Source organism: Acomys minous (assembly GCF_964271855.1).
Source record: "Acomys minous genome assembly, chromosome: 9".
Classification (NCBI taxonomy): domain Eukaryota; kingdom Metazoa; phylum Chordata; class Mammalia; order Rodentia; family Muridae; genus Acomys; species Acomys minous.
In genome coordinates, this window is record NC_140490.1 from 111533381 (window position 1) to 111555402 (window position 22022).

At 48.0% G+C, this 22022-nt stretch overlaps 1 protein-coding gene across 1 annotated transcript; it reads left to right on the top strand.

Annotated features, from left to right (window-relative positions):
* The first annotated feature begins 1910 nt into the window (after nt 1-1910).
* Nucleotides 1911-21614, top strand: CSRP2 (cysteine and glycine rich protein 2). Its single transcript, XM_084795356.1, has 6 exons — nt 1911-2067; nt 14034-14146; nt 17234-17402; nt 19853-19982; nt 20781-20874; nt 21323-21614. Exons 1-6 carry the CDS (start codon nt 1964-1966, stop codon nt 21397-21399), a joined length of 687 nt encoding a protein of 228 aa, XP_084651482.1. The 5' UTR covers nt 1911-1963; the 3' UTR covers nt 21400-21614.
* Nucleotides 21615-22022: the final 408 nt, after the last annotated feature.

Sequence of the window (22022 nt, forward strand, 5' to 3'; positions counted from 1 at the left end):
AAGCAGCAAGAAGAGACACACTAGGCCTGGCTGCAGCTTCTGAAACTTCAAAGCCCACCCCCAGTGACACACTTCCTCTAAGGAGACCACACCCACTCCAACAAGACCACACCTCCTAACAGCCACTTCTATGAGCCTATGGGGACCATTTTCATTCAAACCCACCACAAGTTTCATAAACAGCTTTGGTTCACATGATGGGTTTTTTTTTTAAAGATATATTTATTTATTATTATGTATACGTTGTTCTGCCCACATATATGCCTGCAGGCCATAAGAGGTCATCAGATCATTATAGATGGTTGTGGGCCACCATGTGCTTGCTGGGAATTGAACTCAGAACCTCTGGAAGAACAGTCAGTGCTTTTAACCTCTGAGCCATCTCTCCAGCCCCACATAATACAGGTTTTGACCTTAGAGTAAATAGTTTGACAGAAAGGCTACAGGTCAGGTCCTGAGGCCATTCCACAAAGACTCTAGTAGACCTTACAAGTAGCAGAAAAAGGAAGATGGTTTCATAGCCCTGCGGTGATGGCATATGCCTTTAATCCAACACTCGGGAGGCAGAGGCAGGTGGATCGCTGTGAGTTCGAGGTCAGCCTGGTCTACAAAGTGAGTCCAGGACAGTCAAGGCTACACAGAGAAACCCTGTCTCGAAAAAACAAAAAAAGCAAAAAAAAAAAAAAAAAAAAAAAAAAAAAAACAGAAAAAGAAACATAAGTGTCCACTTAACATGAGCTACCCAGCTTCCTTCAGCGGAAACAAAACACACAAGCTACTCATTCAGGTGAGACATGCAGTAAGTTGCCGAGCTAAAAGCAAACAGATTGGACTGGTGAACACGAGAAGTGTCTGTGTTTGGAAAAGCTCACAGCAGGCTCCCACACTTTCAAACTCTTGCCGCAATCTGCAGTCTCGGGAGATGTCAATCACTACTTGCGGTGTTTTTGTACAGTACTTGGTAGACAGAGAATCTGGCTGCAATTACGATCTTATTCTGGATTGAGCCCAGCTAACAATACAGCATAAAACAGTATCAGACATATACTCCAAAAAGAACGTTCCTCAACTCTGACCTCCCCCAGAGCTTTTGGCAATGTTAGTAGGACTTTTTTTTTTCTTTCTTTTTTTAATTGTAGCAACGTGAGCCTGTTAATAGCTTGGTGTTGCGCTTGGAAGGACAGGGTGATTGATTTGTGACAGGAGGGAGTCATTTTAGTCGCTGCCTATCGGGGTCTCCACTCTTCAAACACTAATTCTTAGGCCAGCCCACTACTGATGACAGAGAAGCAGATCGCCAGATGTCCTAGATTTCAAGGCAGACAGATATGGCATTATTTCTCTTTTTTTCTAAAGCAATACGTCATCCGCAAGCCCAGGCTTTAGGTCCTTTCTGCTGTCATCGCTCGCAGAGGCTTTTCTGACACCGGCAAACCGAAACCCCAAAGCCTTTTTTGGCGCCAGGGTTTCTGCGTGGGTTGTGGGTTTCTACCCCACAGCATACAGCAATGAGTGGTGGGGAAAGCAAAACACTAGGGGAATGAGGTGTTTTCATAACGTCATTTGTTTAGTCTAGATGAGGAATGCTGTTCTTTCACGACAGGAAAGCTGTGAGTCCCAGAAGCTGGAACTCAGATCAGAGACTATCCTGCACACCGGGGAATCCTGCACCCGGGAGTCCATCACGTGGCGTTTGCTTCCTTAGAGGGTGGCGCGAACCCCATAGGGCGACACCGGATCTTGGTGGCTCCGGGTGGGGCGGGGGTGCGTCCTGAATGCTTGGGAAGCCCCGGGCCCGCAAGGTAGGAGAAGCCAGACACAGGGGAGAGACGCCGGCGAGCGGGAAGCCGCAGGAAGAGGCGGGATTCCGGTCTTTTGTCTCGGGGCCAAGACTGGGATCCCGCAGCTAGAGCGAGACCAAGGGGCGTGGCCAAGAAGACCACGCCCACGACAGGTCTTTAAAATGCGGGCGCGCGCGCTCCCGCCAGTTTTCCGACCGGCCCGCGGCCTCTCTCCGTCCCCGGCCTCGCTAGCTCCGCCCGCCGCGTGCTCCCGCCTCCCACTCGGGTGAGTCCTAGGCAGCCTGCGCCCCGCTATCCCTGTCATCTGCACCCCTGCTCCTGACCGTGCTCCCACCCATCCTCCCACCTCTGTCCCATTGTGGGGTTCCTCTGGCACACCTGCGGTCGCCCCTTAGGCCGTCCCTGCCCTGGGACCGTGAGTCCTTGGGGCAGGTAAAAATCACCCTCACCCCAGTGACCTTTAATCACCCATCCTGTTCTCTGAGGAAAAGGCGAGTTTCTCGTGGCCGCCAGTCCCCCTTTTTTTAGTCTCAAGCCCTCTCGCGGGGCCGATTCTCCCTCGCCTTCGGGTAGAGGGAGTTAGATGCTTCGGGGCTCCTGTACCCCAAGTGTCTGCATGCCCAACCCCGACGACCTTTTTGGGAATTGGCTGGGCGCTCTTGGGGTGGTGGGCGTCTCCACAACCGGCCGAGCCGCAATTCTTTCCCTGCGGCGAAACGGAGCTCCTTGCCATCGCCTTTGTTTGGTGGTCTCTGCCCACCAGGCATAGAATCCTAAATGTAGAAGAAACCTCAGTGAAATACCGGTTGAACCTTCCTAGCTTTTCCCCGGCCCTTTCTACCTTTCAAGTACAAACAGGGATGCAATGTTGCTTGGTTCTGAAATTCTGCAACAGGTCTTCGGAGTCCCAATCTGGGTTCAGAGCTGGATTCTGGTGTAGGCATCCCTGGGGTGAGGGGAGTACTCTGGGAGCCACTGCCCCTGCAAGGCAGGACTTTGAACTGTATTTGTTTAAATGATCACTCAAAAGTTTGGCCTGTTCTGTTTGGGCTGCACACCACGTACACTTTTACTTTATAAATGCTTTTCAAAACGGAAAAAAAAAAGTCCATACTGGATGTAGTAATTTTTTTTTTAACGTGGACAGCGAAAATGGTTTAGTTGGTGGCTTTTCTAATGTGTGCTAAATCCCTACTTACGTAAAAAACCAAGAATCCAGAAAGGTGCCCTATACTTGTACCTAGATTCCTCAAGAAATAGTTAAATGGTGGGTTTCAAAAGAAAGAATCACACGATCTCAAAACTGCAGACAAGCGGTATTTGTGATCGCATTCTCTGCCATTCATTTCGTTGTTCCTGATAAATCGATCACTACGTCTCAAGGCCTTTTGTCCCATGCATTCTTTTTATAACCACGCTGCCATAGAAGTATACATCCCATGATTCCTTGGGGCACTGTTTGTTTAGTTATCTTCAATATGTTTGGTGCACACCTTAGCACTCGTTAACTGAGGAAAGAACTAAGAACAAATGAAGTGCCGTTGTGGGAAGCAGTGGATATACACTAACATTTTATCCAAAGCTTTTTTTTTTTTTTTAGAGATTTATTTATTGTCACATTATAGATGGCTGTGAGCCACCATGTGGTTGCTGGGAATTGAACTCAAGACCTCTGGAAGAGCAGGCAGTGAGTGCTCTTAACCTCTGAGCCATCTCTCCGGCCTATCCAAAGTTTTTACCATAAATTGTTAGCAGACCCCTCCCAGTTTTGTTTTCAGAATTTTGATTGATAATGGAATATGCCGAAGACCACACTCCGATCAGTACTGATTGGATGACCGTCCTGGTGAAACTGCACAGTGGTGGACTTGAGGCAAATTGCATCTTTAGGAAAAGACAGCATAAATGTGGGTATCAAGTGCGTGGATGGCAGAAAGCGAGGTGCCAGATCCAGGCATGGCCCTGGCGATAATTAACTCCAGAGAGCTAGTCTTTAATTTGTGTTCTGTTACAAATTAGATGAATCCAATGACACGGGGAGAGAGGGAGCCCTCTAAGGGCGAGGAGGCATCGCATGGGAGGGCAGAGATGAAGAAGGGAGTGTGATTCCCAAGACAGTACTCATTGGTTTGGTGCCCTTAACAAATTAACTTACTGTCTGGTCTCAGCTACTTCCTCTTAGGAAATAGGTGTAATAGAATACTGAGGGGGAGGAGTGGGGTGTGTGTGTGTGTGTGTGTGTGTGTGTGTGTGTGTGTGTGTGTCTGCGTGTGTGTGTGTGTGTCTGCGTGTGTGTGTGTGTGTCTGCGTGTGTGTGTGTGTGTGTGTGTGTGTGTGTCTGCGTGTGTGTGTGTGTGTCTGCGTGTGTGTGTGTGTGTGTCTGCGTGTGTGTGTGTCTGCGTGTGTGTGTGTATGTGTGTGTGTGTGTGTGTGTGTGTGTGTAAGTTCAAGGTGCAGCCCCAGGGATGTGTGTTTGGTGGGTTCTTTGGGATTTTACACTACATTCTGCACTTTTCTGAAACTTGAGGTGAAATAGATGTCTCCTGGGTCTTCCCTCCATCCGCAGCCCTTCAGAGGTTTCCTTGGTGCTCCATCCCTGCTGGACTGGCATTGGCTTGCCGCCTTTTCCGTTCTCTGAGTTGGGTATCACCAAGCACCCTCTCTGCTGACTTCCCAGGGATTCTGTTTTTGAGCCACAGGTCTTTTTTTTACAGTCCTGTGAAATATCTGGACCTCTTCTCCAAATGTGTGTGCTTTTTTCGTTTTGCGCTGTTCGTAGACCTAATCGAGTACTAATCAAGGACGCTAAATGGAGCTACAATCAGCCCTTTTCTTTTTTCTTTTTGAGACAAGGTTTTGAAAAGTTTCCGCGGCTGGCCTTGAACTTTAGATCGTCTTGTCATAGTCTCCCAACGAGCTTGGATTTGCAGATCTGTGCCTGGTCAAAACCATTTTTTTAAATATATAAAATACAGTGTGGGGGTGGGGGGACTGAGCTCACCAGTCCCCAGATTTAAAGGGATTGTATTTCTCACATTAGAAATCAAGACCCAGAAGAATGTCTCTCATTCCGCATTCTAGGGGCACAAGGCACAATTTCGGAATGTTAAATCCTTCTGTGGTAAGTTGTAGAGGAAGAAACAACCATCGTGTGTTATTGTGTGTGACTGATTTGCAGAGCTAGGCTAGCTCGGTCCTCACATTTTTTATGAGCTCCTCCTGCCAACAGTACTAATTGCTTTTGGCTACTAATAAAAGGTCAGGCGGATTATGATACTTGAAGGTGAAGGGACCTGGCAGCTAACTGTAGAGAGGTTTCCTGGTGACTTCACAAGAGGAAAAATGAAGAGAGATTTGAATCCAGTACAGCAAATACTAAGAGCCTTTGCTGTAGTCACAGATGACAGACAATGCCACCACCGCATCTCTGGCTGGTGGTGCTCTCTACTGCTGTCCTAAGTCAAATTGGTAGTTTTCTTTTCAAAGTTAATTCGTAGTTAATATCTGCCAGAGTTTCCATCCATAAAATGGGAGTCATGGAGATACCTACTTAAGCTGTGGAGGTTAAATTAATAAACTACCTAAAAAAATGAATATGGTAAACATTACAGGAGTTTTGTAATTATTACCACCTGTTACGTAACAGGCACTATTGTAAGGGTGTTTTGCATATATTGTTTAATCTTAGGACCGTTTTCTTTTCCTGTGTGTTTGGGGTTTTTGTTTTGTTTTTGAGACAGGGTTTCTCTGTGTAGCCTTGGCTGTCCTGGACTCGCTTTGTAGACCAGGCTGGCCTTGAACTCACAGAGATCCACCTGCCTCTACCTCCCAAGTGCTGGGATTACGGGCACATGCCGCTGCACCTGGCATGGTTTTCATTTGTAAAACAAGAGAACTAGCAGGGAAAATATAATCAGACTTTTTTTTATCTGTCAAATAAGCAGGAGTCTTGGCATCTAAATGCAGGTCTCTGTGTAAAGGTTGTGAAGACGCTGCGTTGTTTGAATAGTGAAATTTCAGGTCATATTCATAGATTGGGGATTGCTATGGGATACGGTTGGGTCCAGAGATTATTAAATTTACAGCATAGCTGTGTTTAATTACAGAATGTGACTGGGCAGGTACCGCCCCAGCATCCATGCCAAGAATTTTGCGGTACTCCCGTTGAAAAGCATTGTGGTAACAACATGCACAGTAGTTAAAACGGAGAGGCCAAGTTCAACTCCGTTGAAAGGAGGTTTTTTTCCATGGTGAAATTAGCCTTTTTTCAGCAGAGAGAAGGTACAGTTTGCGCCTGCACTGACTTCACTGCGTGGCTGGGTGCTGGGTGCTGGGTGCTGGGTGGGCAGGAAGGAAGCTATTCCTGACCTTGTAACAGGGAACTCAAAGCTGGAGAACCTTGGTGAGCTAAGCCTTTAAATGGGGGAAAAATCAGGGAAGTTTTGGGGACAGCTTCAAAACGTGAGTCTGCTTTGCTCCTTAGGAGGCCAGTGACCTCAGCAGGCACGCACAGCTTGACGTGGTGCCACATCCACGCCCGGGGGTGTTCCTGAAGGAAAGGTGGCCTTTAGTGGAGCTGCCGGCGCTCTTCCAGCTACTCGCGCCTGCTCTCTCAGTAAATCCACCCCACCTTTTTTCAGATTATAGGTCAAGGGGTTATGACTTTGCTAGGGTCGCAGAGGTGGTAACTGGCTTTCAGACCCAAGTATTTCAAACCCTAACTTCCACACTCATTGTGTCGCATGAGGAGTGTCAGTAAGCGGCCTCAGGGTAGTGTGTGCTTACAGACATTGCTGCAGTAATCCTCCGTGCGCAGCCTGAGCTGAACTTACTCCTCCTCAAGGAACATACTATCAGTGGATACACAGGCTAGAACTGTTTTAGCATCTCAGTAAAATTAAAGCCATGCTAAAATGTGTTTACATAGCGTGTGTGTGTGTGTGTGTGTGTGTGTGTGTGTGTTGTAAACATACTTGTCTCTGTGTTTGTATCTGGTATAAACGCGCACATGCGCGTGTGTGTGTGTCTGTGTGTGTGTATGTGTGGTGTAAACACATTTGTGTGTGTATGTTGTAAACATACTTGTCTCTCTGTGTATCTGGTATAAACGCGCGCGCGCATGTGTGGTGTGTGTGTGTGGTATAAACACATTTGTGTGTATGTATGTATGTGTGGTGTAAACACATTTGTGTGTGTGTGTGTGTGTGTATGTGTGTGTGTGTGTATGTATGTGAACACTCGCACGTGTGCCCGTGCATGGTTGGAGGCCAGAAGTCAATATTGGGAATCTTCCTTGATCACTGTCTACTTATTTTATTTGTTTGTTTGTTTGTTTGTTTGCTTTGGTTTTTCAAAACAGGCTTTCTCTCAGTAGCTCTGGCTGTCCTGGAACTTGCACTAGAGACCAGGCTGGCTGAAAACTCAGAGATCTACACGCCTCCCGAGTGCTCAGATTAAAGGTACCACCACCTCCTGGCTATTGTTCATTTGCTTTTGATGAAGACTAGCCTGCCTCTGGGGCTCACCGATGCAGCCACAATGGCTAGCCAATGCGCTCTAAAGATCAACCTGTCTGTTTCCTCTGTGTTCGGACTCCACGCTGCTGTGGCCAGCTTTGGGGTCCATACTGGAGAGCCAGACTCAGGTCCTCATGAGTTTGTGCAGCCAGGCACTTTACAGACTGCGCTGTCTCATCAGCCCTGGTTACATACTTTCAAAAATCATTTTATGTATATGGCTGTGTTGCTTGCACGCCTGTATGTGTACCTCAGGTGTGCCTGGCTCCCGAGGAGTCCAGGAGAAGGGTTGGAGCCACTGGATGTGGAGTTATAGAAGGTTATAGAAGGGTGTGAGCTGCTGTGTGGGTGCTGGGAACCGAACCCAGATCCTCTGGAAGAGCGGCAAGTGCTTTTAACCACCGAGTCACCTCGCCGGCCTATTTACTTATCTTTACCACCAAAAGACAAGACCCTAAGAAACAGACCCTCTCCCTTATAACTGGTGTGTGTGTGTGTGTGTGTGTGTGTGTGTGTGTGTGTGTGTGTGTGTGTGTGTGTACATGTACACAGTATGTTGGGGGAGAGGATTGCCCTTGGTCAACAATGTCTTTATTGCTGTTTGTTTGTTTATTTATTTATTTATTTTTGAGACAAAGTCTTACTAGGCAGGGAGCAGCTCATCTTTTGTTTGTTTGTATTTTTGCTGGGGTGGTTGGCTGGAGAGCCCGTGAGACCCTCCTATCTCCTCCCACCCCGAGCTCTGTAAAGAAGGGACTGCAGTCCCCGCTTTTCAGGAGGGGAATGGCAAATACTGTTGGCTACACAGCCCAGGTGCTCACGTCACGGTTCCTCAGGGTTGGTGTTGGAGAGCCCTGGTGAAGATTTGGCTTTTCTTAGAAGAAGCCAGACGGAACGGATAGCAGGTTGCCAAGACACGGAGGCTCCGCTCTTGGCGCTGCTGTGTTTACCAGCTAAAAAGAGTTAGACTCCAGAGGTAGCTGGAGAGCAGAAGAGAGAAAACGCCTCAGTCTCGTAGGGGGTGCAGGCTAATTTCTAGTTAACGACAGCTTTCAAACACAAGCTTTGCCAAGGGCCGTCATATTAGGGACAGTACCACTAATTACAGTCCTTAACGAGCCTCTCTTCCTCCCCAAATGTGGCTCAAGATGAAGCTGGTTTATAAAAATTTCCCCTTTTGACAGAGTAGACAACAGCCAAGTTTCCAGGGTAACGGTGAAGCCTTTTAAGTGGCCATGTGGAAGCTGGCAGCATTTTAAGTCTGGAGTTTTTCACGGAGCCACTCCAAACCGTTCGTATTCCATCAGGTGACTTCGGCTCCTAATGGGTTCATTCTTTTGAGGGGCCAAATACAGAGCTAGTAGTGTGAGAATGACTTGGTCCATGGGGCCGGAGAGATAGCTCATTGGTTAAGAGAGCACTTGCTACCCTTGCCGAGGACTGGGATTTGGGTCCTATGACCCACTTGATGGCTCAAAACCAGCTGTAATACCAGTTCCAAAAATCTGTTCCTCTTCTGACCTGTCCAGGCACTGCACCCATGTGATACATAGACATATGTGCAGGCAAATCGCCTAAATATATGAAGTAAAAATAGATCTTAAACACACACGCACTTACGCATGCGTGAGTGTTAAGAGTGACTTGACCCCTGTGGTCACATTGCAGGTCTCACTGGTTAACTAAAGAAGAGCATCTTCACACAGGTGAATCAGATTTAGCCTCTAGTCACGTCCCAGGAGATTAACTCTGTCTGATTTGGGTTTTTTAGACTTAGGAGAAGCAGGAAGGGAAGGTTTCACGTATTTGTTGACATGTTCTGTGTGTTGGCATGTAAGCCAAGCATGTCAGTCAGGTATGATGGGTCAATTCTAGTTCTGGAAATTACACTGAAACCCCAAGATCAAGACTAAAAGCAGAAAAGGCCAGTGTCTGGCCTACGCTGCAAGATGTGCGCAAAGTGGGATTTTATTTGTGCTCTTAACATTCTGTAAATGAGCGCATGGGATTGGGGAAAAGGCACGCAGCCCAGATTGCTCAGTGCAGAGCCAGTCGGCTGTGATTAATGGCAGCTGTTGCAGAGGGAGCGCGGCCAAAGACTCGGAGGGGGGAAAAAAATGAAGCCTTGCATTCCTTAAAAACATGCATAGCAATGCCAGGAGTGACAGGAATGGGAGGTTGTCGTGTGTTCTGCCAGAGCCAGGTCCCGGCCATCGGGGCTCACACCGAACACGTGAAGATGAACAGCCAGCGCCGTAGGTGTTAAGGTCCAGGAATGAGGTGACTAGTCAGCTAAGGGTTCTCTCTGTGGCTCCGCAGCAACGCTTGGAGGTTGTTCTGTGGGTTTTTCTTACTGGTGGAGGATTTTATCCTTACAGCTCCTCTCTATGGAAACTTGACCGTTCCTGGCTTATAAGACAAGCCCAGCATTGCAAAGAGGCCCAAACCAGCCTTTCTTTCCCTCTGCTCTTCCATCATGGATCGGGTATACATACAAAACACATAGATAGTGACTGACTCTCCCTGCCCATCGGCTGTCCTGGAACGGAGAGCACTAACCCCACAGAGGCACCCTGGGGATAGTTTTGCCTATAGCAAAGAAAGGGCTCTTCCAAATCTTTAAGAAAGCCCCTGAGATGGGCAGGACTTTAAATGTCCAGATAGAAGCCATGAGAGCTGGTGGCACGCGGGAGAAGTCTGAGATGTGGTCGAAGCGGAAAAGCTAAGAGCTTAGCAAGCACAGTGTTGCAGAAGGCCCAGGCATTTCCTGAAACAAGACATGCTGACCCTTGGCTGCAGTGGCACGCACAGCAGGGCAAGAAAGAGAACGTAACCTCCTTAAGCAAACTAAATCCAGACTGCCTCCCTGGAAAGAATGACAAAAATGGTCAGTTAGGTTTCTTTCTTAAAATACGTCTGAATGTCACTCAAGGACAACCTGATCTAAGTTTGGTCTTGAGGGAGCTGCGCTTCCTCGTTGAGAATGCTCCAAAGATGGATATCAGGATGGAGGAAAGCTGGCTACCAGGCTGCTATTAAATTGCTTGTGTTTAATATGATAGGTCACATACCTTGATAATAGGCGTCCCTCAACAGCCATGTGATTACCTGTAAGTCTAGACCTGGCCTCTGGTCTCCTTGGGACGCATGAGGCATCCTCCGGCAGATGCGTCTTACACACTTGAGCACTGCGGAACACATGGGTGGGTAACCTCCGAGGCCAGGGCAGTCAGCGTCAGTCACTAGGTGTGCTTCCGACTCACGCCTGTGCAGGCTGTCAGAGCTAGTACTGTGTGTCTTGGGCTTAAGTTTCACTTAGGGGTTTAAACAATGGACACCTGTTGTCACTGAGGGGAATGAAAGAAAGGTTGATGCAACATCAAAGGGGATGGGGTGGGAGAGTGGGTGGCTTCAGGGCAAGCCTTGTGGCACCTGTGGACCCTTGGAATGCTCTTACTCCTGGCTTGGCAGAAGTAGTTTCTCTCTCTCTCTCTCTCTCTCTCTCTCTCTCTCTCTCTCTCTCTCTCTCTCTCGTTTTTCAAGACAGGGTTTCTCTGTGTAGCCTTGGCTGTGGCTGTCCTGGACTCGCTTTGTAGACCAGGCTGGCCTCGAACTCACATCAATCCTCCTGCCTCTGCCTCCCGAGTGCTGGGATTAAAGGCGTGCCCCACCACGCCCAGCCCCAGAAGTAGTTTCTTTTTGCAAATGGATACCCATGACTTTAGTGCTAACTAGTGCTTTCAGTCAGGTCTTTGTGTGGAGCGGTGTTGATGTTGTTCATTTCGAGGGACAGGCTCTGGCCTCACATGGTTTGGAAATCAAATTCAGTGGCTGATATAACCCAGGAGTTCTGTACAGACGAATCCAGGGCTCAGAGACTCATCACGGTTCTCTTCCTCTGTGCTGGCACCACAGGGTAGAGTAGCTTCTTCACCCCGTCCTAAAGCACAGCTCTGGATTTACCTTTCACTTAAGCCAGACTGGCGGGAGGAGGCGATGTGTTCATACATGCTTGAGGATTGCCAGAATGTGAGTGGTTGGTTCTGTCCAGAATGCCTGTTTAGAACCCAAACCCCAGTTTGGGTTGCTGCCAGCAAGGCTGATGGGAGACAGGGCGCAGCAAAGTGAGGGCTACATGGGGGAATGCCACTATCATAGGGGCTCGTGGGCAGGGGGTTCCTTTCTTCTTCTTTTGCCATGTCGGGATGGTGCCCAACTGAAGACACAATCTTGGAAGCAGAAACCAGGATCCCTCACCAGACACCACGCCTGCCAGCACCTTGGTCTTGAAATTTCCTGCCTTGAGAACTCCAAGAAACCCATCTCTGTCCTTTAGAGACCGTCCAGCCGGAATCTGTTACGGCAGCACAACACAGGCCAAGGCCAGCAGAGTCAATACCACGGAAATCAGTGCTTTCAAGCTGTGGGTGGTGAATGCTCTGTGTAGGAACCCTACCGACATGACCTGTTTTGCTCAGCAAATGGCCTGGCATGATCCCAAACACCTATAGCCTAAACAAAGACTGTAGGAGGCCGGGATGGTTTCTTAGCAGACACTGCAAATGTCAGGGCTTTTGAGAAAATCCAGATATATTCTGGTTGGCCAGAGCCCATGTTTGTCTAGCTCAGCATGTAAGGCCCTTCCTCCTGGCTTGGGAGGGTTGGGGTGGAGGGGGTGGGCCGGAGAAGGGGGTGGGGGTGGGGCTTATCCTTTCTTGCTGTTGCCAAAGACATGCCTGTCCATAAACCCATGCTGTGCAATGCCAGATCTCTTGGCCCCTTTGGTGACGTGTTGTCATGTACCAGGCGCGGGTTTTTCTGAAGCTGAAGATGAGTTCACTGACTTATGGTCATTGTAGCATAGCAGTAAGTCCTTGCCTCGGTCTATCTGCTTCTGCTCTGACGTACCCTCAGCTGCATTACATTATAAAGGAGCTTGTTTGGACTGACTGTTGTGGTGGCTGTAAAGTCTAGGATTGGTTACCACAGAGCTCCGTGCTGTCCCGTGTGTGGTAGAAAAGTGGAAGGGTAAAACAGGCGTGTTCCTACAGAGAGCGTGGGAGGTGCATGCTAGCAGCCTTCTATTGCCAATAACTAATGTACCCTCTCTGTATGTGGAACCGTGGAACCCCCAGAGCCAAATACTACCACTAGGCTCAGCCCCCTAATGCTGTCATGTAGAGATATTAAATTTCTGCGTGAGTTTTTTTGTTTTTGTTTTTCAAGACAGGGTTCCTCTGTGTAACCTTGGCTACCCTGGATTCGCATTATAGACCAGGCTGACCTCGAACTCACAGCGGTCCGCCTGCCTCTGCCTCCCGAGGGCTGGGATTAAAGGCATGCGCCACCACCGCCCGGCCCTGCGTGAGTTTTTGTGGACACTAACAGCACTCAAGTGTCTAAATGCTCACCTGACTTTTGGCTTGAAGTGCTCATTTCAAGCCTATGTGTACTAAGAGAGATGTTCCCTCCCCATTACTTTGGGTGAAAGGCTAGGGACGAGGTGCCCACTGCAGAGATGAACTGTATAAATATTTAATAAAGGTCTCGTCAGGAAACCTAATGGTGTTCTGGGCCTGCCTTAATGGTTGTATGGAGATCTACTGCTTTTATCAACACTTCCATGTATTCTGATTTATACAAAGGTTTATATTAAATGTCAGCTTTTATAATCAGCCATTCTTAGAAAGGCAGGAGGCACATCCAGAAACCTCGCAGGCAAAGGCTGCAAATACCCCTCATAGAAGGGAAGCCCCAAAACAGTGTTGGGAAAGGGGCTAGTGCCACAGAAACACGTTCCTGTCTTAGCAGGCCCGGCTTTGGTGTACTGGCTCAGGCACCTGAGAAAGCTGGCGTTCAGAAGCCAGCCAGTTAAAGCTGTCCCAGGAGGCCAGTTTGTTAGCCGGATTAGAGGATGTTGCCCCTTCATCATAGACAGTCTGGGGATTAACCTTCTATTTCCCTTCACATCAGACCATGTTTGGGGGTTGTTCCCACATACTTTCTCAGTCATTGCTGAAAGGGGGACTTGGTAGCATTTTTCTGTAGGTCTGACAAGCCTGTCTGAGGGGGGGAAACCAACTGTTTTGGCTGGACTAGGGGCCTTTGGGGTTAGTGAAGCACACAGCAACTTACTTGGCAGCCATGGGGACATGTTTGTTGTGGTGACCTCCGGGTTCCCAGGCGGTTGTACCAGCCATAGACAGCTATCTGAGCTGTAACTGGACCGAACACTAGCAGACATATGTAAGTATGTTCATAGCTTATGTACATTAAGTGTTAAGAATTTAATGTCTTTACAGTGGCTTAAACACGTAGCAAATGACTCTACTTAAATGTAAGGTTTCCAGCTGAGTTTTTAAAAGGTTGGTTAAGAGGTGGGTGTGGGAGGGAGCAGTGTCTGCCTCTCTGGTCTCGCATTAATTCCTGTGCATTCTAGTGGCTTGTTCTCCATTGTACTTTGGTGACCTGTCTCTTCCACTGGATGCAAGTCCTTTGTCTTCTAGGGGGAAAAAGGCTGCCTGAGCCAGTTTCCTAATGACAGCTATCATTTAGGAGAGATGGGGCTATTTTGGAGGAATGCATGCCTTTGAAAGATGCGGTTTGGGTTGTTCATGAAGAAGCAAGATCTGCAAGGTCTCCTGGGCTTAAACAGCCCGTGGGGAGCTTGTAGGACAAGCACAAGGGCATCCTAACGCATCCTTTGTTCCCGCAGAATGCCTGTCTGGGGCGGTGGAAACAAGTGCGGGGCCTGCGGAAGGACCGTGTACCACGCGGAGGAGGTGCAGTGTGATGGGCGGAGCTTCCACCGCTGCTGTTTTCTGTGCAGTGAGTATCGCCGCGCGCAACACCTCCCCCCACCCCCTTACCAAAAAAACGGTGTGAAAAGCTGGAGTTTAACTTTTTGAAGAAAAACAACAAAAATAGCTAAGAGTGATCTTTTAGAGTGGCAGGTAGTTTCTGTGTGTCTTAGGTCTTAAGATACCGTGAGGACCAAGCCCAGAGGGAAGAGCTCCTGGTCCCTCATTCCCGCCATTTGGCCTTTACATTACACACACACACACACACACACACACACACACACACACACACACACGTCCAGGCTGCAGTGAGGGCTTGGAGGTAGTTGGGCAGTCTGTCACCTACCGAAAGTTTCTGGCACACCCCATGTGTTTGGCTTGGTTTTGAGAAGTTGATCTTTCCAGTTTTCTCTCTGGCATACTCTTTAAAAAAAAAAAAAAAACTCTTACCACACCGAGGACTGAAGTTCCGAGTCTACAAACTTAGTCCCTACAGTACTTCAGAACTGAATGGCCACAGCAGTGCTTCTCAGGCTTCCGTGCTGTGGTGACACTCCCCCTACCCCCACCTCCCCCTACCCCCACCCCCCCCACACCCCACACCCCTACACCCCTACCCCCACCTCCCCCACACCCTCCCACCCCCCATCCCCGCCTGACCATAAAATTAGTCGTTGCTACCTCATAGCTGTAATTTTGCTCCTGTTATACAGTGTTGTGTAATTATCTGATAGCAGGATACCTGCTATGCCCCCCATCCCCCCCTTGGGAGTCGCGACCCCCAGGTTGAGAACCACTGCTCTAACTGCTATTCTTCATTTGGGAGAAGAGTACAGGAGATCCTGGGGATTATCATTGTTTGTTAGGAGTGTGGGTAGAAGTAGGACATGAAACAACCCATGTGTATCTGTATGTTCTGAAGAGTAAACACCGGTGAGAGAAACAAGAGACAACCCCTCTTCACAAGGCATGTAAGTCGGAAGTTTCAAAGCAGTAGCCCCACGGCTTGGCAAGGCCCCCTCGTCAGCTACCATGAGGGAAACGGAAACTTCCTTAATGATCCATGCCCTTTATAGCATTATACAGGCTGTATTTTAAGCAGCTGTATTTTAAACATAAATTTGTGGGGTCAGTGTGGGGTGTCGCTCGGAGCAGGGGGAGCTCTTGAGTTGAGGCCAGCCTGGTCTACAGATCAAGTTCCAAGCCAGCCAGGTGCTTGAGAAGGCATTGAGACCGTGTCTCAACAAATTGAGAACCACTGCTGTCAAAAAATTGCTTAGTTCTTAAGAATTAAACTTTGGGGGGGGGGGTTGGGGAACAACCCAAAACCTTCTAATGTGGCTTGTCTTGTTTCCACTTGCCAGCATTCAGATTGTCTGGGCCCACGGCTGCATACTCACAGTAAAAACTAACAGAGAGCTGTGGCTACAAAAGTAACATTATTACATGTGTGGGTTGGTTTTTGTTTTTTGTTTTGGTGAGTTTATAATGGCTACCCTTCCTCAGATTTGGTTGAACTGTTTCTTTTCGGAGGTAGCAGCTTTCTTTCCCCCCCCCCCCCCTCTTTGTGAATATTTTTTAAGGGACTCTGTATTTGAACAGGCAGGTTTAAGCAAAATGTTGGAAATCTGAGAGGTAAATACTTTAGAAGTTGTTCCCGTTTTCTTCTGGGTTAAGGCCCGCTGGCTGTACCTAACAAAATCAGTGTTTATTTACTGTCAGGCTCTTCGCTGTCAGCTTTCGTCTTTCCTAAGACTTGTCTCTGCTGTCTGCAGTCCTCATGGGTGATTCAGAGTCACATAGGGATCTTTTGAGAATTTGCTAGAGGCTAGGGCTGCGGAGGGCAGAGGGCTGAGAGCACGGAGAGTCACTGTTTAAACCTGCTGTGGTAACACACATGGGCTGTTTTGGTTTTGCAGTCTAGAGTTTGACCTTAGGATCTTGTTCTTGCTAGGCAAATGTTCTGTCAGTGAGCAGCATCCCCAGCCCTTACAGGTTTTTGAGAAGAGAATTTATGTGCACTTACACTGTGTTAAGACTATTTGGCCTTATGGAACAGGAGGTTAATAGCTTTTTAAGCAAATAGCATTTCAGTGTGGTGGTCCACAGCAGCTGCCATTTATTCTAGAGAACACTTTAGCCTAGGCTATCAGAAGCCTGGCATTTAACTGTATTTTAAACCAGGCAGCCAGCCAGCTGTTCTTTTGTCCACCCACCCCCCTCTTTTTAAGGGGGTAAAATTCCTCTCTCTCTTCTACTAAGCTCTGATTTCCAGCCACCCAACTGTGCCACCGGTGAGCTGGCTCACAATGGGGTTTTCCCCTCCTTTCTTTCTCAAGCTGATTTGAAGTTTTAGAAAGTGAAATAATGTCTGGCTAAGGCATGATGACGCTTGGCACTTTTACGAAGTGGGGTACGCGAAACGTCTTGTGGTAAGAAGTCCATCAAGAAAGAATGCGTTCTCCTGCGAGGCAGGGAAAGCAAATGCTGGCTTCAAACCACTTGCTGGCCTTCGGAGCCACTTAGCACCGCTGGGAAGGCTGCTGGGAGACAGGGCATGGTTTTGTTTTTGTTTTTGTTTTTCATTCTAGAGTAGGGATGAAAACTAGAACTCTGAATTTAAAACTTTTTATCCAGAGACTGTTTTGTTGTTGTTGTTGTTGGGGGGGGGGAACGCTGCAGAGGCAACTGCAAGGCACTCTTTAGTTCTTTATCACGTACCCAGTTTTGGAGTGACAAGGCAGAAAGAAGGAGCGTTAAAAGCTGGGAGGAAGGGTTTGTCAGTAAAGCATTATTACTTCCCTCATCTAATAGGCACTTCTAAAACTCCCTTCTCTTCTGTCACTAGGCAGGTCCTATACAGAAAAGGCTGAGTCTCTGATGTTCGCAGTTTTGACATTCTTGTGAAGCAGCTACCACACAGGCCGGCTACCGAATCCTTAGATGGAGCAGGCTGTGCGCATGCTCGCTCACGGCTTCTGGGAAACCACAGGATAAACTGTACGACAGAGACAGCCTTTGTCATTTAGGGATACCACTGTTTTAAGGGGGAGGGAGAAATATATGTATATATAGTTAAATGGTGTTTAAAATCTATGTTTCCCCGGGGGCTTAGTGGTTTGCAGGAAAAACTTAGACAGCACAACAGTGGCAATTCATGATGAAGAAATCTACTGCAAATCCTGCTACGGAAAGAAGTATGGACCAAAAGGCTATGGGTACGGCCAGGGCGCTGGCACGCTCAACATGGACCGCGGCGAGAGGCTGGGCATCAAGCCAGAGAGGTGAGAGGGCGTTAGTGTCCTAAGAGTGGGTAGAGCAGTTGCTGCTGCCGCTCAGGTGCTCGGAGCCTGGGGGCCTCTACACACTTAGCTTAAACTAAGCAAGCGGGGTCTGCTGTAACCTCTACTGCAGACTATTCATATTTATGATATTCTTTAACATCGAAATAGTGCCAGCTTTGTAATTATTACAGGGACTGCTAGCCCTGGTTTTATTGCCTTTTAACTGGTATCAGGAGAACATACCGAGGAGAGTGACTTAAGTTGACATTCCATGGCACTTTGGAGATCAAGAATCATGGTGTGTCTGAACCACGACACCCTCTCGTACACACTTAAGCCGTCCCTGCAGAGTCCTTAGTCACCGTTTCCTCAGGAACTTACTGTCCTTTAACTTAAAAATTAAACCAACTTGCTGTTTCTGATCATCTGAGGGAAAAACGTGAAGAGTTGGCCTTCAGTACCAATACCAGGGGGCAGAGTGTTAAATCTATCTGTTCAAGTAACTTGGTGCTTCATTTTCATGCTCAGTAATTTCATTGGGAACTTCCCGTTTCCTTCCTTCTTTCCTCCTTGTTTTTGAAATAGGGTCTCCTGGTGTGGCCCAATATAGACTTAGTGGCACTGTTAAAACATTCTGTGCTTTGTATACTCGCCTTCTAAGTGCATTCCTGATTCCAAAGGTGTAATTTCAATTTTTTTCAAATTACGTGTTACCTCTAAACCTTCCCGTCAATGAAAACTAAATTTGTCCATGACCCCAAAGGCGTTTGCAGCCGTAACTGGGATACCACGATGCCGAGGGAGGCTGCTCTTCTTTCTGCTGCTTCTCTACCTCCCCCAGCAATAAGCAAGCTCTGTGGGCAGCTGTGTCCAGCTGTAACCCTGCCTGCTCCTCCATGGCCAGGCCATGTTCTTCTCTTCCTTGAGGACCAAGCCTAAGGACTTCCTTTTCCCAGAAGCCTTTCTTAATGACCCAACACCTATGGCATACCTTTCAATACAGAGTAAAGAGCCTCACGGGGGCTCCCCGAGAGGTAACGCCCATGTGAAGAACAGTCATTAAAGCAGACCAGTGTTTCAGGTTACCCCATCAGCACGATAACATCTGAGCCCCCCTTTTTTATCTGTAATATGAAGTATCCATATCCTATGAAGGTGTTAAAGGCCAGAGAGGGAGGTGACCTGTGTAAAGTCCCCTCGGAACTCTGATCTCCAAGTGTTAGGTGTCACTTTAGCAAATTTTAAAGATCACTTTAAAGGCAGTCATTATCAGCAAGCTGTGAAAGGAGTTTGAACACACATTAATGTAAGATATAACTGACGAGATATACTGTGAATTCACACTCTGAATCGGCCATACACACACACACACACACACACACACACACACACACAAACACACACACACACACACACACAGGAAGCTCGAAAACACAGAGTGAAGAGATGAAGGGGCAGGTGAGATCTTAGAAAAATTATTTAGTGAAAAATCAGTATTAAGATTTTATTTGAAGAGCCAGGCGTGGTGGCGCACGCCTTTAATCCCAGCACTCAGGAGGCAGAGGCAGGCGGATCGCTGTGAGTTCAAGGCCAGCCTGGTCTACAAAGTCAGTCCAGGATGGCCAAGGCTACACAGAGAAACCCTATCTCGGAAAAAAAAAAAAGATTTTTTTTATTTGACTTTACTTATATGTGTACTTTAACAATGTATTAAACAGTGCAGCTGTCATGAGCGCACCTGCCGATTTCAGGCTCTGAAATGCCTTGTAGCCCAGGATGTTGTGCGTATTCTAGTGTGCCTGCTTATGAATGGGGGGAAAGCAATCCCGTTAGTGTGATTTCACCACCATAAACCCATAAATGACAAATACGCCATTCGTGCCACAAGAAAACAAAAAGCAAACCATCCGAACAGCAGGCAGACTCCAGAAGTGTTACCCAGGAAGAAAACAGAGACTCACACTTCACCTGCTAATGATACACCGAGCAAATAAAAAAAGCAAAAAAAAAGGTAAAACACACCTACCTTCCCTAGTTGTGAACAACTTAAGTCAGTCAATGTGCTTGCAGGTATTTTTAATGCCAGAATTGTTCAACGTTGACCCTGCAATCTCCTGTGAAATACAAAGCTGGCTATGATCAAGCCGCATTGAGAGGACTAAGCAGTCAAAGGCAGTGCTAGGGATTAAATCAATTCTGTTCACACTCAGAGGGACAGACATTTAAGTTTCAGGTTTGGCTTGATTTTTTTCTACTACTGATGAATTCAGACCCAGGTGAAGTTAGTCCAGCCGCGAGCCAGCGCCTGGGCTGTTTCTTTATTCTGCCTGTTAAGGCGGCCTGTGCGCTTCTGACACTGCCATGGGACAGGTGAAGTTCGCACCTCCCTTTAGCTTACAAGAACATTTGGGAAAATACTGCCTCAATTCTGTCCCCCCTCTTTCCTCTAGTGCTCAGCCTCACAGGCCTACAACAAATCCAAACACTTCTAAATTTGCCCAGAAATACGGAGGAGCGGAGAAGTGTTCCAGGTGTGGGGACTCGGTCTATGCTGCTGAGAAGATCATCGGAGCAGGAAAGGTAAACTGCTGCCTCTGACTGGTAACTGTGCTGTCTCGCCTCACACACACTTCCATTTAGTGTGTTCTGGCTGAAGACTGGGCTTCTCCAACTGAATTTCCATCAGAATCATTTATTTCTGAAAGTGAGCGCCATGCTCAACCATCATGTTGGAAGGAACCTGGTTTCCTCGGGAATGCTTTTTTTCATATGCAGCATTCTGCCTGCTTTTAGGCCTGTACACCACAAGAGGGCACCAGATCTCATTATAAATGTTCGTGAGCCACCATGTGGCTGCTGGGAATTGAACTCAGGACCTCTGGAAGAGCAGACAGTGCTCTTAACCACTGAGCCATGTCTCCAAGCCCCAGGAATGCTTCCTTAAAGAAGGCGGAAGCTGCAAGCAACCTGCTATGGACAGGTTCTGCAGGGTATTCAAGGCCAGGACACCAGATGATTAGATACCTGGCCTTGGAAAAGTTAATACTGGATTCCTCTGAGCTGCTAAATTTTCAGCCAGAAAGGCAGCAGCTTCCAAAGAGCAGACTGGGTTCGTGGGCAAACAGCCCCTTTATGGATGGCTAGGATATGGACTGTGTGTGTGTGTGTGTGTGTGTGTGTGTGTCTCGCTGTGCCAAACTGTATCATGAGGAGGTTGCCAGTGTGTGTGTGTGTGTGTGTGTCTCTCGCTGTCTAGCTGAGCCAAACTGTATCATGAGGAGGTTGCCCTGGGCTGACTTTCCGCAGCCACTTGCTGCATCTAAACCATACCAACAGAAACAGGCGTCTTCAGCGTCCTAACGCAGCTCTCTCTTCCAGCCCTGGCACAAAAACTGTTTCCGATGTGCCAAGTGTGGCAAGAGTCTTGAGTCTACAACTCTGACTGAGAAAGACGGCGAAATCTATTGTAAAGGTGAAGTGCGTTTGTTCCTGCTAGCCTACTAGTTAACTAGGCATCCACGGGGGGGGGGGGGGGGGGGGCAGGCGGGCGGCAGAAAGGAGCCACAGTGCAGTGTTAACTGCTTGTCATTCCCGTTTGGAACTCCCACAGGGCTGGGAATCATGCTCAGCACTGCCTCCTGAGCAGTCTGCTGACTTCCTGCCTTAAGCAGAGCATCTGAGCACATGCCAGTCACAGACGTGTAACTTAGCTGGATTTCATGCTTGTCACGCAGCAGGACTGTGCCGCACACTGCAGTGGGAACTCTCCTGTGCTTGCTTCAGACTAGGACGCTTGTGACAAAGCACATCTTGTATCTTAAAGTGGCAGGATCTCCAGTTTGCTTTTCAAAGTCTGGGCATTTGTCTTTAGCAGTGGGAGCAGTTAATGAGCCCTGAGTGACTCTTGCTTTCCTTTGTAGGGTGCTATGCAAAGAACTTTGGGCCCAAGGGATTTGGCTATGGCCAAGGAGCAGGGGCTCTTGTCCACGCTCAGTAATGGTGTAACCACAGAGCTCAGCATCGCACAGGATCTCCGTTACCAATGGCAGGTGGCCTTCCAGCACTCACTACTGTGACTCTGCCAGTGTCCAGTGCCTTGCGTCACACCGCTACCTACACAGGCGGGCTGGACACGACAGCACTGCACTCTCCCGCTTACTCACCAGCATTTAAAAGCATCTATGTTTGAAATAAAATTTCAGCTTGATTTGAGTACCGTCTCTTAATTAGCCTTTCGGAGCTGTTGTGACTTTAGGAAGTGGAAAATCCTCCAGCACTCTCCTGATAGAAACAATTGAGTTGTTAAAACGGCAATTCCTTTCTACAGTAAGATAGCATCTGCACTTTGGGAGTAGAAAAGGGGTTTTAAAAATCATTTTTACTTTTGAGATTTTCATACATACACACAACAAAATGCGATCTTATCACCCCTAAGCTGCCACCCTCAAATCGGTGCCCCTTGGGGAGCTACTGCCAGGTAGCCTACAGCTGCTGGGGGTGGGCAGGCAGTGAGGCTATCAATCTGTTTGAAAGTGTGCCCACTGGCAGGTTTCATGTCCCACTCCCATACACACATGAGCAGATCTTTTTAGCTGTCAAGATGCCTCAACTCGTGGGTGA

Bases quoted from the DNA above. Each gene is read 5' to 3' on its own strand.
- CSRP2 (XM_084795356.1), top strand. From the start codon at position 1,964: ATGCGGGCGCGCGCGCTCCCGCCAGTTTTCCGACCGGCCCGCGGCCTC. The intron at 2,068-14,033 runs GTGAGTCCTAGG...TTGTTCCCGCAG, and splicing joins TGCTCCCGCCTCCCACTCGG to AATGCCTGTCTGGGGCGGTG. The intron at 17,403-19,852 runs GTGAGAGGGCGT...TCTTTCCTCTAG, and splicing joins CTGGGCATCAAGCCAGAGAG to TGCTCAGCCTCACAGGCCTA.